Here is a 15,643-nt window from a genome sequence, read left to right as displayed (position 1 = left end):
GCACACAGAGGACACGTGAGGGCATACACAGAGACACGTGAGGGCACACAGAGGACACGTGAGGTCACAGAGGACATGTGAGGGCACACACAGAGGACACATGAGGGCACACACAGAGGACACGTGAGGGCACACACAGAGGACACGTGAGGGCACAGAGGACACGTGAAGGCACACACAGAGGACACGTGAGGGCACACACAGAGACATGTGAGGGCACACAAAAGGACACGTGAGGGCACACACAGGGACACGTGAGGGCACAGAGGACACGTGAGGGCACACACAGAGGACACGTGAGGGCACAGAGGACACGTGAAGGCACACACAGAGGACACGTGAGGGCACACACAGAGGACACGTGAGGGCACATACAGAGACACTTGAGGGCACACACAGAGGACAGTGAGGGCACACACAGAGGACACGTGAGGGCACACACAGAGGACACGTGAGGGCACAGAGGACACGTGAGGGCACACACAGAGGACACATGAGGGCACACACAGAGGACACGTGAGGGCACACACAGAGGACAGTGAGGGCACACACAGAGACATGTGAGGGCACACAAAAGGACACGTGAGGGCACACACAGGGACACGTGAGGGCACACACAGGGACACGTGAGGGCACACACAGAGGACACGTGAGGGCACACACAGGGACATGGAGGGCACACACAGAGACACGTGAGGGCACACACAGAGACACGTGAGGGCACACACAGGGACACGTGAGGGCACACACAGGGACACGTGAGGGCATACACAGAGACACGTGAGGGCACACACAGAGACATGTGAGGGCACACACAGAGACACGTGAGGGCACAGAGGACACGTGAGGGCACACACAGGGACACGTGAGGGCACACACAGGGACACGTGAGGGCACACACAGAGGACACGTGAGGGCAGCCCTGCCCACCAGAGCGCAGGCTCCCGGGGAAAGGTGTCTGCTCTGGCTGCGTCTGGGTGAGGCTGTCACTGCTGGAGTCTATGGGTTCGTATCTTTTACAAGACTTCAGAGGTTTGTTTTTTGAGACAATAATAATTCAACGAGTGACAGAGAGGGAGAGGCACACACAAAGACCAATCTTCCATCTGCTGGTCCACTCCCCAAAGGCCTGCAATAGCCAGGGCTGGCCAGGCCAAACCCAGGGGCCAAGAGCTCCGCCCGGGTCTTCCCCGCGGGTGGGGTCACCACCTGCTGCCTCCCAGGGGGGTAGCAGGGAGCTGGACAGGAGGGGACTGAGACCTGAACCAGGGACGCCGACGTGGGGCACGCGTGTCTGAAGCAGCCGTGTAAGCATGGCAGCACGTGCTCAGCCACTCCCGGTCCTCGGATTTCCACGTGGTTCTGCTGCTCTGCTGGCGTCTGCCGCTCTAACACCTGAGTGCCCTGGTCCTCTCGGCACGTCCGTAGCTGCGGCTTCAAGGCCCTGTGAAGCCGCCCAGCAGCTGCACCTTCTCCGGGCATCCCCATGGCTCGGTGGGTGCCGGGGGTTCTGGCTGCAGTTGTTTGTCTTGCTTCTGTCCTGTGGGGTGTTGGTGTTCCTGTTCCAGCCTCAGTGGGCTGTGCGGCCAAGGTCAGTTTCCTTCCTGTACCCTCAGGACAGCGACTGGTCTGGCCGCGTGTGTGCGCTGGAGGTGGGTAAGATGGGGCCGGGTCGCCACGAAGGCATCCGTCTTTGGGCATGCGTTTGGGAGAGGACCTGCTCTGCTGGGCAAGTGGCCACGGGCTCCTAACTCCTGTGTGGGGGGTTTCCATCTCACTGGACACCCCTACTCAGTGCTGAGGTCCAGAAGCAAGGGTGGCAGAAGACAGAGCCATGGGAGACTGGGCAGGGGGGAGGAGCTGGCGCCTGGACAGGCAGGGAGCCCTTGGGGGACATCACGCCGCCTGCATCTCCCCTGCCGCATAGCAAGGCCGACAGCGACAGCGACCGCAGGAGTGGAGGCTGCCACAGTGCCGCCCCCTGCAGCCCGTCCACGTGCTGAGTTCCGCCGCCAGTTTCTGCTTTATTTCACAGAACAGGAACACAGGGTGGCCTTGACCCTGCCCCCCGCGACAGATGTCCCCCCACCTCTGTTGTCCTCCCGGGGCGGCTTGCTCTGCCAGGCCCAACTCCAGCCAGGCGGCTGCTGGGGGTAGCCGTCTGGGAAGTGGGTAAGCCTGGACGTGCAGGCCAGGCTGCCCACGAGGAGCCTGTGACTGGCTCGGAGGAGAGCAGTGGGGAGGCGGCCAGCTGGGGCAGCCTCTGCCCTTGCTGCCGGGAGGCCTGGGTGATGGCAGAGGTGTGTGGACAGGCCGTCTGTCCATGCGCAGTGTGACTTCACCCCGCCAGGCAGGCCAGAGCACGCTTCCTCCCCAGGGCGGCTCAGCACCAGCCCTGGCCACACCCTTACAAGTGGGCAGTGCACAGAGGGTGGACATCCTCCCAGAAGGTGCCTCAGGGAGGCAGCTGGCTGCACGGGCATGTGAGCTTCTCAGTTTTGCTTATTTTAACAACTGCTACCAGACTGCTTCCGGGGCCACCCAGGTCACACTCGCAGCACAGGGTGTGAGCAGCCTTGGAAACTCGTGCCAGAGCAACACCAAAGCGGCCACACTCACGCTGCTTCCCGACGCCCAAAGGGGCCCCACGGCTGCCTGGCTTCCTGCTCTGAGAGCTGTCGCCGTGCTCTTTGCTCACTTCCCTACTGTCGCTTTCTCATCAATAAACAGAACCTCCACACATGAGGATTCCAGTCCTCCGCCCCACAAAAGCCGCGCCGATTCCTTCCTTCCTGCTCACGGCTGCTGTGTTCATTCAGTCGAGGCAAGGACGTGGGTGTGGCCGCAGGGTGGCCCCCGGCCGTCCTCCCCGGCCTGCCTCGGAGCCTGGCCGTCTGCTGCCCCGCGCCTGCCCAGGGCTTGTTCCAGGGCGTCTTTGGGTTTTGGTTGTGGGTGTGGACCAGGACCCTGGGAAGCACGTAGGAGCCCTCCCTCCAGTCCTCGCCTGCTCCCGTTGGCCCCAGGACTGTGGGCCGGGGTCCTGTTGGGGGAGACCGAGGGAGGGACAGGTAAAGGGTGTGTAGCTGCCCCAGGGCTGTGAGCTCAGGACTGTAGGTGACATGACAGTGCCTTCTAAGTGACACAGTGCGGGCCTGCGGGGCCCTGCGGGCTGCCCTACAGACTCCATGGTGGCAACTTCGCTCACGACAGCAGACAGCAAAAGCACGACTCCGCGAAGCCACTTTCCAGGGGCACGCGTCCCAGTCCAGGCACACACACGGCATCTGGTGTCTTACTGGCACCCAGACTTCTCCCTCTCCCTGGGGCCATGAGGAACGCCCCAGAAGCAGCTGGAGGCAGCCACAGGGTGTGCATCCCCACGAAGCTCCTTCCTTGTGTTCTTCAGCCCTGGCCTCAAGCCTGCCGGGCCCTGCCCATACTGGGCACTGGTGGCCGCCCTCAGCCCTGATGGCGGAAGACGGGCCCAGCCAGCACCTGCTGCTCCAGCCCCTGCCATGGGACAGGAACCACCCGGCAGCCAGGCCTGGCTGTGCTCGGCTCGGACACAGGACAGGTACGGCTGCGGGCAGGACCAGCTGTCCCCGGGTCACTCCCTGGCTCTGAGCTGCAGCTGCACGGATGACCACAAGTACAGGGTAGCCTGGGGGGGTGGGGCAGAGGTGGTGAGCAGGGGCTCTCTGCTTCCTCCAGACCCCCTTTTCCAGGGCCACCCAGGACCATGCCCCACCCCCCACTGTCATGCTATGTGCCCTGCAGCAGAGACCTGACCAGTGTGTCCCCGGAGGGCACGGAGCGGACAGACCCAGGCAGTGGCCGCAGCGCAGGGTCAGCTTTAATGGTCACTCTAAGGGGATCGTACACTGTTCACAGCCCGGCCCCCTCCCTTGCCCTTCCCTGGGCTGGGACCCCAGGCTCTGTGAAAGGGGGGCCTGCCCCCAAGCCCCAGTTATATACACGAGCCCTGCCCAGCCAGGGGCTCCCACAGTCCACCAGCAACGGGGCTCACGGTGTGCACCCTCCAGGCCAGCCCCTGGCCGAACCCCCAATCCACCCCTGGCCTGTGCTGGGACTTGGCCTCCAGACGAGGCTGCCAAAGCTGAACTCAACAGCAGCAACGCGACAGCTGGGTGGGCTCAAAAAGATGGGGAGGGGCTGTCCCCAGAGCCTTTGCAAAGGGCAAAGCCGAGCCTGGCCCTCCTGCTGCCCAGGCCACCCCTGCTGGGCCGGCTGAGGTCAGAGTGAGCAGGGGGCGGCAGGAAGAGGAAAGCGGACGATCAGACCTGGCACTGACGGTGGCGCCGGCACCACACACGGCTGCCCTGGTGCTGGTGATCAGAGAGGGCAGGGCTGAGGGCAGGGACGGGAGCTGAACAGCAGTGGCCGCTGGGCCAGCTGTCTACGTGGGAACTAGTAGCTTGGTGCTCGACTAGCTGACGAGTAACGCTGCGTCCCTTGGACTGTTCGGGGTGTAGGAAATTGCACTTATTTCTATGAACCCCAGGGAGGGGACTCCCAGTGCTGCAGCCTCCAGGCGAGGCAGGGCAGGGCGGGGCGGGGCCTGGCGGCCCAACGTCACTGCCACAGGGCAAGATCCCCCTTGGCCCCCAGGGCTGTGGCCTCTGTGGCCTGTCCGTGCAGTGAGGACCAGACCCCACGAGAACCTGAGCAGTGTCTGAGGGTCCCTGAAGCGGCTCTGGGGAAGAGCAGAGCCACGGGGTCCTGGGTATGTGGGCCGGCCCAGCCCCAGATCCCCCGGTCCCGAGAAGTGGCCTGGCGGTGACTGGCGGTGGCCCGTGCCCCTCACAGGACGCCGTCGAAGTCCAGCAGCTTTGAGTGCTGGCGGCCCTTCCACAGGCGGTACAGCCGGAAGTCGAAGTAGGTCTCGATCATGGCCTTGCCTGGGCAGGAGAGGGCGGGGCCTGGAGCTCAGGCCAGGCGGCACCCCCAACCCCACCCCTCGGGGATGCCCCATCATGCCCAAGTTGGGCCCCAGGCTGGGCTCGCTCACCTTGGGCCGACAGCTCCAGGGGGGACTCAAAAATTACTCTGTAGGGGGTCATGAGGGTCCTGAGGTTCTGGAACAGCTGCAAGAAGGGGCACAGGTGGGGAGGTGGGAGGCCTGGCTTGGACAGCACAGGGTTCCCGGGGCTGAAGGGGCAGGGGTGGGGAGGTGGAAGGCCTGGCTTGGACAGCACGGGTTCCCCGGGGCTGAAGGGGCAGGGGTGGGGAGGTGGAAGGCCTGGCTTGGACAGCACAGGGTTCCCCGGGGCTGAAGGGGCACAGGTGGGGAGGTGGGAGGCCTGGCTTGGACAGCACAGGGTTCCCCAGGGCTGAAGGGGCAGGGGTGGGGAGGTGGAAGGCCTGGCTTGGACAGCACAGGGTTCCCCGGGGCTGAAGGGGCACAGGTGGGGAGGTGGGAGGCCTGGCTTGGACAGCACAGGGTTCCCCAGGGCTGAAGGGGCAGGGGTGGGGAGGTGGAGGCCTGGCTTGGACAGCACGGGTTCCCTGGGGCTGAAGGGGCAGGGGTGGGGAGGTGGGAGGCCTGGCTTGGACAGCACAGGGTTCCCCGGGGCTGAAGGGGCAGGGGTGGGGAGGTGGAAGGCCTGGCTTGGACAGCACAGGGTTCCCGGGGCTGAAGGGGCAGGGGTGAGGAGGTGGGAGGCCTGGCTTGGACAGCACAGGGTTCCCCGGGGCTGAAGGGGCAGGGGTGGGGAGGTGGGAGGCCTGGCTTGGACAGCACAGGGTTCCCCGGGGCTGAAGGGGCAGGGGTGGGGAGGTGGGAGGCCTGGCTTGGACAGCACAGGGTTCCCCGGGGCTGAAGGGGCAGGGGTGGGGAGGTGGGAGGCCTGGCTTGGACAGCACAGGGTTCCCCGGGGCTGAAGGGGCAGGGGTGGGGAGGTGGAAGGCCTGGCTTGGACAGCACAGGGTTCCCGGGGCTGAAGGGGCAGGGGTGAGGAGGTGGGAGGCCTGGCTTGGACAGCACAGGGTTCCCCGGGGCTGAAGGGGCAGGGGTGGGGAGGTGGGAGGCCTGGCTTGGACAGCACAGGGTTCCCCGGGGCTGAAGGGGCAGGGGTGGGGAGGTGGGAGGCCTGGCTTGGACAGCACAGGGTTCCCCGGGGCTGAAGGGGCAGGGGTGGGGAGGTGGGAGGCCTGGCTTGGACAGCACAGGGTTCCCCGGGGCTGAAGGGGCAGGGGTGGGGAGGTGGGAGGCCTGGCTTGGACAGCACAGGGTTCCCCGGGGCTGAAGGGGCAGGGGTGGGGAGGTGGGAGGCCTGGCTTGGACAGCACAGGGTTCCCCGGGGCTGAAGGGGCAGGGGTGGGGAGGTGGAAGGCCTGGCTTGGACAGCACGCGTTCCCCGGGGCTGAAGGGGCAGGGGTGAGGAGGTGGGAGGCCTGGCTTGGACAGCACAGGGTTCCCCGGGGCTGAAGGGGCAGGGGTGGGGAGGTGGGAGGCCTGGCTTGGACAGCACAGGGTTCCCCGGGGCTGAAGGGGCAGGGGCCTCACCTTTTCTCCATTGGGGTTTCCCAGGATGTAGCAGCCCATGACGTGGATGACGTTGGGCTCAGGGTTCACCTTGCTCATCAAGCGGCTCAGCCGCTTCCAGAAGCTGGTGGAAGGGGGCGCGACAGGGGCTTCAGCCCAGGGCCCGGGGTGAACCAGAGATCTCTGTGGCAGGAGGGGGCCCAGGCTCTGCCCCCAGCCGCCCAGCCCAGGCCCCAGCCCCTCTCACTGGATCATGTCCTCTTCCTTCTCCACTTTGGCAAAGGTGGCCACCTTGTTCTTGAGCAAATAGAGGTGTCCGGGACCTCCCTGAAAGAGGCCAAGGTCAGGGCTTCAGGGTGCGGCTGCACAGGCTCACAGTGGTCACACCCAGTGCTCACAGCCACACCCTGCACTCACAGCCACACACCTGCACTCACACCCTGCAGTCACAGCCACATACCTATACTCACAGCCACACACCTGCAGTCACACCCGGTGCTCACAGCCACACCCTGCACTCACAGCCACACACCTACAGTCACACCAACACCCTGCACTCACAGCCACATACCTATACTCACAGCCACACACCTGCAGTCACACCCCGCACTCATATATTCACACCCTGCAGTCATACCTGGTGCTCACAGCCACACCCTGCAGTCATAGCCACACACCTGCACTCACACCCTGCATTCACAGCCACACACCTGCAGTCACCCCCTGCACTCAGTCACCCCCTGCACTCACACCTGCATTCACACACACCTGCACTCACACAGCCACACACCTGCACTTACACTCACACTTTGCTCACACACACTTCCACGCAGTCACACACCCTGACACCCCCCCCAGCCCCTCTCCAGGGCGGGATGGGGAGGAGCCCACCTGGCAGAAGATGAGCATTTTCCAGATCTTGGCCCCCTTGTGGTAGGTGTTCAGCTTCTTCTCTATCTCCTCTGCAGGCAGAGTGGTGTGAGCTCGGCCCCGCCTCCCAGCCCAGTGCCAGGAGTGAGGGGTCAGCGGGACACGTACCCAGGATGTCCTCGAACGTTGCGTGCTCGTGGTCCTGGGGATAGACATAGCCACAGGGCCATGTCAGGCCGCTCTGGGCACCGCAGGCAGCCAGGGCCTCTGTGGGGAGGAGGCAGGGGCACTCACGTAGAGGATGGGGATGATGGAGGGGTCGTCCCTGCGGATGATGGTGGGGATGTACTCGGCTTTGGGCACCTTGGAGGAGATGAGCTGGCAAAGACAGAGGGCAGCTCAGGGCACAGCCCACACTGCGCCCGGAGCCACCTGCGGACCTGGTCTTGCGGGCTTTGGGAAGGGGAGCCCCTCCACCAGGGCACCTCCCGCAAGCGCTGTGCCGGCCTTACCATGACCTTGGGGGGCACAAACCCCTCCGTGTTGCAGGCCGCGGCCTCCAGCCCCTTCTCCGTCTCCCAGTCCAGGTCCTCAAAGGCTTCCTCCAGCGTGCAGTGTGAACTCTGCAGGTCACTGCCTGAGGGCCGGGGTGGGGCTCAGCATGCCACGGCCCCCAGGATGCCCTGCCCAGCACTGTTGGGCAGGTGAACGGGCTCGGGAGCAAAGACACAGGCGCCCAGCGGCCCTGGGGGGACTCAGGGGCCTGGAGGGGGGGGCGCTGGGACACCTACTGTCTCGGGAGTCGTGGGAAGTGTCGGCTTTCATTGGGGTGGGGTCGCTCCAGGACCGGCTGAAGCTCCGCTCCCGACGCTCAGCGAATGCTGCAGGGCGCAAAACCCCTGTTAGCAAGCAGGGGCGGGGCCTGTGCGGGGGCCGGGCCAGGGAGCACACAGGCCGAGCACGCGGGAAGACTGGGCTGGCTGCGGGGCGGTCGGGTGCCGGTGCCGTGGTGGGGCCAGGTTGCAGGCAGACCAGGCAGGGGCGGAACTTGGGAGGTGCCCGCAGACCCACCGTCCAGGACGCTGCCAGCAGCGCGCAAAGCCCCCTGTGGCCAAGCGCAGTGCCGCCCAGCACCCCCTGCCCGGCGCTTACTCTGGGCCTTCACCCGCCGGCTGCCGACCATGCGCAGGTGTTTGCGGAAGTTCCTGGGGGAGGAAGCATGGTGGCTGATGAGGGCCGTGACTGGAGGGCCCAGGACATGGCCGGTGCTCAGCTCACACCCTCCCAGCACCCCTGCACGCTCTCCCCCACCGCCCAGGGCAAATGCAAGCCCTGCCCCTCCACTACTCCTGAGACCCGTCCAGGGCGTCCCCTGAGGCTGTCCATGAGGCCTTCAGCCCAGCTGCTCCCACGCTTGGTGACCCCTCCACAGCTGCCACCTGCCCAGCGCTGGGGCCCGTGTCCCTCTGCACACCCCCAGGTTGGTGTGGAGCCTGGGGGAGTTCCTTCCCTACTGTGCCCCCCCGCCACAGAGGAGGCAAGTCCTTTCTTCCCCCAAACTGTGTGCCCGCGGAGGCCCAAGGCCCAGGACAACAGATCCCCCTCCCTCGCACATCTCAGGCTGCTGGGGCGGGGGTGGGTAGGCTCTGTGCTTCAGGCCGAAACCAGTGGGCCAGCCGGCACAGCTCTACTGTCAGTGCACCCTCCAAGGTGGGGCCCGCCACCTGGCTCTCCCGCTTGCCAAGTCGCCAGAGCAGGGCCAGGCCAGTGGTCGCCTCACCCTTCCCCCATCAGGGCTGTGGCAGCGCAGGCCCAGGCCAGGCCAGCACAGACCAGAGAGGGACCCTGGTGGCAAGTGGCTGGCAGGCCCTACCTCTGGATTACAGACGCGGAATCATGCTCTCGTTTCCGGCGCTTCCTCTCCGCGTAGCCCCTGAACACCCTGGGAAACCGCCGCAAGTCAGCACTGCCCTTGGCCGGAGGCAGGAGGGACACAGACGTGGGGACAGAGGCACAAGCAGAGGGCCCAGTGGGTGTCCGGCCTGCCTGGCTCTGTCCGAGGCCCTGCTCCCGCACGCCCATTTTGTGGCCCGGTGCCTGCTGGGAGCCGGGCCCACAGGCAGAGCACTGACCAGGCCTATTTGGGGATGGGAGGATCCCCCCAGGGATGGCCACTGTGCCCTTAGGGGCGGAGTCTCATAGGTACTTACGAGATGCTGACGATGGAGGCGGGAAGGGGAGAGCGTGAGAGAGAAGACACAATGAGCCCCAGCCCCGTGCCTCCCCTGAGCCCCCAGCCCACAGGGCCCCCGCTGCTCAGTGACTCAGAGGGTCCCTCACGGCACCCCAGCCACCAGCTGAGTGTGCCGTGTGCCAGTCCCAAAAGGGCAGTGGAAGCTGAGGCCACTGGGCCCATGTCCCCCGGTGCTTTGCCCTGGCCAGGCTTGGCTGGGGGTGGGGGGCAGAGGGAGGAGCATTCTGGGACAGGAGCCTGGGCCTGGGGGTAGGAGGGAGCTGCGGAGCTTCTAGGGCATGGGGGCCCCTGCAGCAAAGGTCCGTCCCTGGAAGGAGCCCCGTGACAGAAAACCCTGATGAAGGTCAAAGGTAAAGACCCCTAAATTGTGACCACCTGTGGCGCACAGGAACCAGGAGGAGGCTGCCCTTCGGCGGGTGTGAGAGGCAGACACAGGGTCAGGAGGTGGGGCAGGGGCAGGAGAACCTTCCCCGCTCCACCCCACTGACCTGGGTCAGGTCCCCAGAGCAGGGACAGACCAGAGGGTGGGACACTGGCAGAGGCGAGGAGCCTCAGCCTGCCCTGCCCGGCAGACGTGGCACCGTGTGGGTGCCCGGGGCTGATCAGCGGCCAGGAAAGGCTCGTCAGCATTTCCCGAGTGCCAGGAAGAGGCGGCCTGGCCCCCATCATGAGTGGGGTGCACGACTCACGCTTGCATAGTTGTGGTTGCTGCCTGGAAGCTGAAGAGGTTCTCCTTGGGGACCCAGGTGCGGATGGGGCCGTCACCTACAGGGACAGGAGGAAAGCGCCGGGCTGGGCGGGGCTCAAGTCACACCCTCAGGCCTTGGGGCTGCTGTCTGACCCCTCCAGCTGGCTGGCATGAAGGGCACTCCACAGAAATCAAGTCTGTCTCCAGGGGCGCCTGGAACCCCAAGGCTCGGATGTCAGCTTGGTCAGAGCCTCCCCGTCCTGGACCTCTCCAGGATGACCTGGAGGTCCGCACGGAGGGTGGAGACCATCTTGCTAAGGGCTGTTGCTTTTTCTGGGCCCCCACATCCTTTCCTTGAGGTCCAGAGCAGCTGGCAGACAGCGCAGGCACGGGAAGGGGGACAAGGACACTTCCCAAAGGCAGCCTCGCCTTCTGATGAGCCAGGACTGCTGGTCTCCCTAAGACCCCCCTAGGCCCTCTTGGGGAGCACCCTGATGGACCTGGTATTGGCAAGGCCAAAGCCAACCATGGGGCCTGACAGAGGTGTGTGTGGAGGAGCTGCCAGAGGCCATGATTCAGGGAAGGAGGGGAAGGCAGGAACCCCGCGGGCCCATCCTGCTGCTGCACACTGGGATCTGGGAACCCCTTCAGCTGTTCCAAGCCTCGGTGGCTGCTGCTGTCACAGCTGATCACCGGGGTGCTAGCTGGACCTGCCCACACCTGCCTGAAACAGGCCTCTCACCGGACGCTCCATCAACGCTGTACATCCTCTCCAGCTTCCTGTGGTGGCCAGATGCCTCGGGCACAGGCGGCTGGTCCAGGCCAAAGGCCCGAGGAGAGGGGCTGGGGGCCAGCTGGGCGCAGCCGGGACATTCCTTGGAGCCCTGGCGACTGCCCGCCCAGCTCTGGCAGGGCCTGCTCACGTCCTCGTGGCTGCTGCCGGGGCTGGCACGCAGGGGCTGGCTGTGGTGGTGAGAGTGCCGCTCCCGCTGCCTGTGCCCCTTCACCACAGACAGCTCGATGGCCTCGGCCTCCGGGCTGGGCAGCAGGGCGGGCTCCCCGGAGATGGTGTACACGCGGGGCTGGGGGCCCTCGCCGGCCTGTTTCCCGCTGACCCCCTCTTCTGAGACACTGCTCTCATAGCGGCCGTTGGAGACAAGGGAGAGGCGGCGCTTGTTCTGGGGGGCTGGCTGCATTTCAGGAGACCCGTCATGGCCAGAGTAGGCATCGGCCAGCAGGTGGTCTGGGGGAGAGGCACAGGTGAGCCTGCAGCCTGCTGGCCCTGCCTCCCAGTCTCAGCACACTGAGGGCAGGGAACATTCTACAGGCACCTGGCCTGCCTGGGGGCTCAGGCTGCCCAAGCCCAAGGCCCTGACCCCTTCTGAGAAGCGTTGGCCCGCCCCTCATCCCTCCTGTCTGTGCTGGGAGCAGGGCGTCCGCCACACGACCTCTGAGTGTCTGGTGGGGGTGGGAACAAGCAGGCCACCCCCCAGGCTGCAACGGCACTGCTAGCCTGGTGCCGACTTCTCCCCTCCCCCCAGCCAGCTGGCCCTCGGAGACAGTGGTGCCAGCCCTGGGGGTGCCAGGAGGCCTGTTGCCATGCCAACGGCCCAGGCTGGGTGGGTGCCATGGTGATGAGTGATCCAGCTCCTCGGGGGCTCTGGGCCAGGGAGGGCAGGGGATGAGGAAGCAGCCCAGCAGGGCATCGGGGCCCACGCACAGCAGCACAACCTGGCCTGCGCCCGGCCTGGGGCAGGGGGCAGCACCCGTGGGTTGGGGGGCCTCGGACTCCACTCTGGCACTGCCTCCCGGGCCCCTACCTGAGCCGTTCCGGTTCTCAGGGTGACTTTGGGACAGGTACTCTCCGAACGCTCGGGCTGCTCTGTGGGGTGGACAGGGCCAGCCACAGTCAGGGCAGCAGCCCCGCCTCCGGCACCTGCCAGACCCCACGCCACCCAGGGCCGCGGGAGCCGCACGAACCCTGGCGGCGCCGAAGCCCTCAGTCCCCTCCCGCTCAGCCCCGTGTCTGCTGTGGGATGGGGTCGCCGGCACGGGGAGGCCCGGCCCCGCCGCACTCACCGCACTTTGGCCGCCACCGAGGACATGGCCTCGCTCCTCAACGCCCTCCTCCTGGAGGCGGCGGCGCCCATGGCCGAGGCGGCGGCGCATCCCCGGCTCAGAGCGCGCCCCGCGCCCGCCGCCTCCGCCGGGGCAGCTTCGCCGCGCCGGGGGTCGCGCCTGTGCTCGCGCTCGCGGCCAGGGTCGGGCCCGGGCCCTGCATGGCAGCGCCGGGCACTCGGCGTCCGCAGCAGCAGCGGCACCGGCAGCCGCGGAGACAGCGGCCCGGTCGGTCGGGGGCGGTGGCTCCGCCTCCGTGACGTCACGGGAGGGTGGGGTCCTGGGCGGGGCCGCAGAGCTGGGAAACTGAGGCCCGCGGTCACGTGACCGCAAGGTCCCGGGGCCCAGGGCCTCCCAGGGTGGGGTCCCGCTCTTATAGCACAGGGTCCCCTGCTCCCAGAGGAGTACTTAGGTCAGTACCCGACCACATCCAGGGTGAACGAGGCCCAGGCATCTGAGGGGCTCCTCCGGGCGTGGGGGGGTCCCCAGCTCCATCCAGACCCTGGGCACCGCCCTGCCAGCCTTGGAAGAGGGGAGACGACCGGGCCGCGGACAGTGACCTTGCACAGGGATGACGTGTGGTACAGTCTCATCTACCTTTATTGATGCCAGTTCAGCCCGCAGGGGCCTGGCACAGCCCCAGGGCTGCTGTGGATGGGCAGGGGGTGCCAGAGCAGAGAAGAAGCCGAGGAGCCTCGGCCCCGCCCCGGGGGGCCCCGGAAGAGCTGGACTCCCTGGCTGGCCTTCAGGGAGGAGAGGCCTCAGCAGCTGCCAGGGCCTGGGTCTCCCCGGGCAGATGCAGGATTCAGGTGCCAGGGCAGGGGCCTCTACCCATCTTGGTCAGACAGCCAAGGGCCTGATGAGTCCCGGGCAGGTTTTGGGGAATCCAGACCTGGGTGTCGATGCCTGGGTGAGAGCTCATCTTCCTGGAAACAGAGCAGCTGGGCGGCTGCACCCCGAGGGCCTGCAGGGAGCAGTGCCGTGGGCGGGGCGGGGCCCAGCAGCTCCCCGAGTCAGAGCCCAGCTCCAGCGTGCTCTGGAAGTCTGCACACGCATCCTGGGCTAGGTCGGGCAGCTCCTCCTCGTGCTCAGTCTGGTAGTCTGATTCGTCTGCAGCAGAGAGGGGGACAGCGGCTGTGAGACCCAGAGGCAGGAAGGAGCCACAGGCCTCACCCCTTGATCTCCCTGCACGACCACCAAAGCCACCTGTCCTGGCACTGCTGGACTGAGCACTTGCAGGTGCACCAGCAAGGCAGGCCCAGCAGCTGGGACCTGCTTGTCCACTGTGGGCCTTACCGAGCTGGACACCTGCTGGGTCTTCCACAGACACAGGGTGTACAACACCCCTCACCCACGCCACACAGCATCCCAGTCGCCTGGCCCCATGCAGGCAGGGCAGGGCCTGGGGCTCGTCGAGCCTGGGGCAGCCACAAGGGTACCGCTCTGCTTCATGGGGAGGCGGGGAGGCTGTGGGCCGACAGCCCGGTGTAGGCTGGCCATTCCTCCCTGTCAGCTCCCGTCGGCTCAGGCTGAGGGTGGTGGTTTTCCCCTCAGCTCTAAGGTGTGGTGAATGCAGGCCAGAGGCAAAATGCGGTCAGCACTGGTCAAGCTTCCTAGCTGGTGAAGCCCAAGTACAGGTGGCTGAGAGCAGATGGGGCCCCGCTCGTCCCCACGTGGCGTCAGCTGACGCCATCACCCTCTGCAGGGCAGGCCCTCGCCCTGGCGTCCAACTCACCGTCCACAGCGGCCGCCTTGGCAGGCTCAATGCGGGACACGATCGCGGCGAGGTCAGTGAAGGAGGTGTTGGGGCAGGTGAGGGCCTGCGTTGAGGCCAGCAGGTGGTGATTCCACGTGCCCCCTGAGAGCGCCTCTGGGGGCAGACTGGGGACACGGGCACTCACCAAGCAGGCCTGTCTCCTGCTGGCTCCCTGCCGGTCCTGCAGCATCCGGCCCAGCACGCCACCGCGAGCCCAGATGTCAAACACCATCCGGCCGTGCTGGTACCCCACTTCCTGCAAACACCCAGGGCAGTTAGGAGATGCGGGGAGCCCCCACAGAGATGCCCGTCCCGGCAGCCAGGGGCACTCACGCAGATCTCGTTGAACTTGCCGAAGTCCAGGGTGCTGTAGCCGTCAATGGGGGCCGCAAGTACTCGCAGCAGTCGCTGCTCTTCACCGTCTCCAGCTGCCGGACGCAGCACACGTAGGCCAGGCGCGTCTGGATCTCTGCCACGTTCAGCACCTGCCGGCACAGCGCCGAGTCTCCTGCCTCTCCCCTGTCGCCCCAGGTGCTGGCCCGGGGTGCACAATGGCTCTGAAGGCCTCCCCCATGCTGGTGTGCCCTGGTGAGCTGTGAGCCCCTCTGCCTGTTCGCACTGTCCCCCCTCTCCCCAGACTGGGTCTCAGAGCCTGCAGACCCCAGACCCGCTGGACTCAGGACAGAGGGCAAGGGGGCTGCAGGAAGAAGCCACAGGGGAGTGACCCCATCCGCAGGCGACGTGCCCACCTTGACCTTCGTGGCCAAAGGGTTCCAGCGTTCCCACAGCAGCCACCACCCTGACAGGGCGTCGCCATAGTTGGTGAGGTCCATCGCATCCCGGCTGCCCACGTCAATGGCAATCACCACTTTTGCCCCCATGGATCTCGCCACATCCGCTGGGTGCAAGAGGTGGCTCTGGTCATCACCCAGGATGGACACACAGAGCTGGGGGGTAGGGCCAGAGCCCAGGGGCCAGGACACTGCCTGCCTCCCTGGTGTTCAAGGCCTGGAACAGGGGCCCTGGATCTCCTCTCCACCCTTGTGTGCCCAGCTCTGCAGGCAGCTGTGTACACAGAACTGTTTGCTGGCCTCTGATCACATGAGCAACAGGTGACAGGTGTGGCGTTGCTAGCAGCAAACCTGTCGCCTGCAGGCATTAAGGTCTGGCTGTGAGCACAGATGGGGCCTAATTGCTGCCGGGTTCTCTACTTGGCCTTTTTTCTGGACACTGCGGGGCTGACAGGCAGAGCCATATGCTGGGAACACAGAGCACCTGTGGCCTGGCGTGTGTGTGCGTGTGTTCTCTGGGCTGTACGAGGCTCTGCTCTGACGCCAGCATGATATTTTCCCTTGGCACACACCAAGGAAAGCGTGTATCACTCCAGCCTTCCCAGGGTGGAGGCGGCTGTGGCAGGCACGGGGCGGAGCGGCTGAGGCATCTGGGCTGTGC

The 15,643-nt window shown here is 66.0% G+C and overlaps 2 protein-coding genes across 3 annotated transcripts in view; both read right to left on the bottom strand.

The window, feature by feature from the left end:
• Positions 1 to 3,835: 3,835 nt before the first annotated feature.
• On the bottom strand, positions 3,836 to 12,469 carry NSMF (NMDA receptor synaptonuclear signaling and neuronal migration factor). 2 transcript variants are annotated; one of them, XM_062207147.1, is made up of 15 exons: positions 12,397 to 12,469; positions 12,138 to 12,199; positions 11,060 to 11,560; positions 10,319 to 10,394; positions 9,249 to 9,317; positions 8,528 to 8,580; positions 8,167 to 8,256; positions 7,888 to 8,012; positions 7,670 to 7,753; positions 7,544 to 7,577; positions 7,397 to 7,467; positions 6,753 to 6,832; positions 6,527 to 6,629; positions 5,030 to 5,105; positions 3,836 to 4,919 (listed from the first exon to the last, which is right to left on the bottom strand). In XM_062207147.1, exons 1-15 carry the CDS (start codon positions 12,465 to 12,467, stop codon positions 4,822 to 4,824), a joined length of 1,593 nt encoding a protein of 530 aa, XP_062063131.1. In that variant the 5' UTR covers positions 12,468 to 12,469; the 3' UTR covers positions 3,836 to 4,821. The 2 variants fall into 2 exon arrangements, with proteins under 2 accessions (XP_062063131.1, XP_062063132.1); XM_062207148.1 differs by lacking the exon at positions 9,249 to 9,317.
• A 563-nt stretch (positions 12,470 to 13,032) lies between these two features.
• Positions 13,033 to 15,643, bottom strand: part of PNPLA7 (patatin like phospholipase domain containing 7) — an 87,603-nt gene continuing 84,992 nt past the window's right edge. Inside the window, 6 exon segments of the mRNA XM_062207170.1 lie at positions 13,033 to 13,545; positions 14,171 to 14,255; positions 14,337 to 14,447; positions 14,525 to 14,571; positions 14,574 to 14,676; positions 14,941 to 15,089. Coding sequence (XP_062063154.1) covers positions 13,241 to 13,545; positions 14,171 to 14,255; positions 14,337 to 14,447; positions 14,525 to 14,571; positions 14,574 to 14,676; positions 14,941 to 15,089 — 800 coding nt within the window. The 3' untranslated portion in view covers positions 13,033 to 13,240.

Source organism: Lepus europaeus, chromosome 12 (assembly GCF_033115175.1).
Source record: "Lepus europaeus isolate LE1 chromosome 12, mLepTim1.pri, whole genome shotgun sequence".
Taxonomy (NCBI): domain Eukaryota; kingdom Metazoa; phylum Chordata; class Mammalia; order Lagomorpha; family Leporidae; genus Lepus; species Lepus europaeus.
This window is presented reverse-complemented; position numbering and strand designations above follow the sequence as displayed.

Coding starts and splice junctions, on each gene's coding strand:
- NSMF (XM_062207147.1), bottom strand. CDS start 12,467: ATGGGCGCCGCCGCCTCCAGGAGGAGGGCGTTGAGGAGCGAGGCCATG. Junction 12,200..12,396: donor TCGGTGGCGGCCAAAGTGCG/GTGAGTGCGGCG, acceptor TCCACCCCACAG/AGCAGCCCGAGCGTTCGGAG. Junction 7,468..7,543: donor AACGTTCGAGGACATCCTGG/GTACGTGTCCCG, acceptor CTCTGCCTGCAG/AGGAGATAGAGAAGAAGCTG.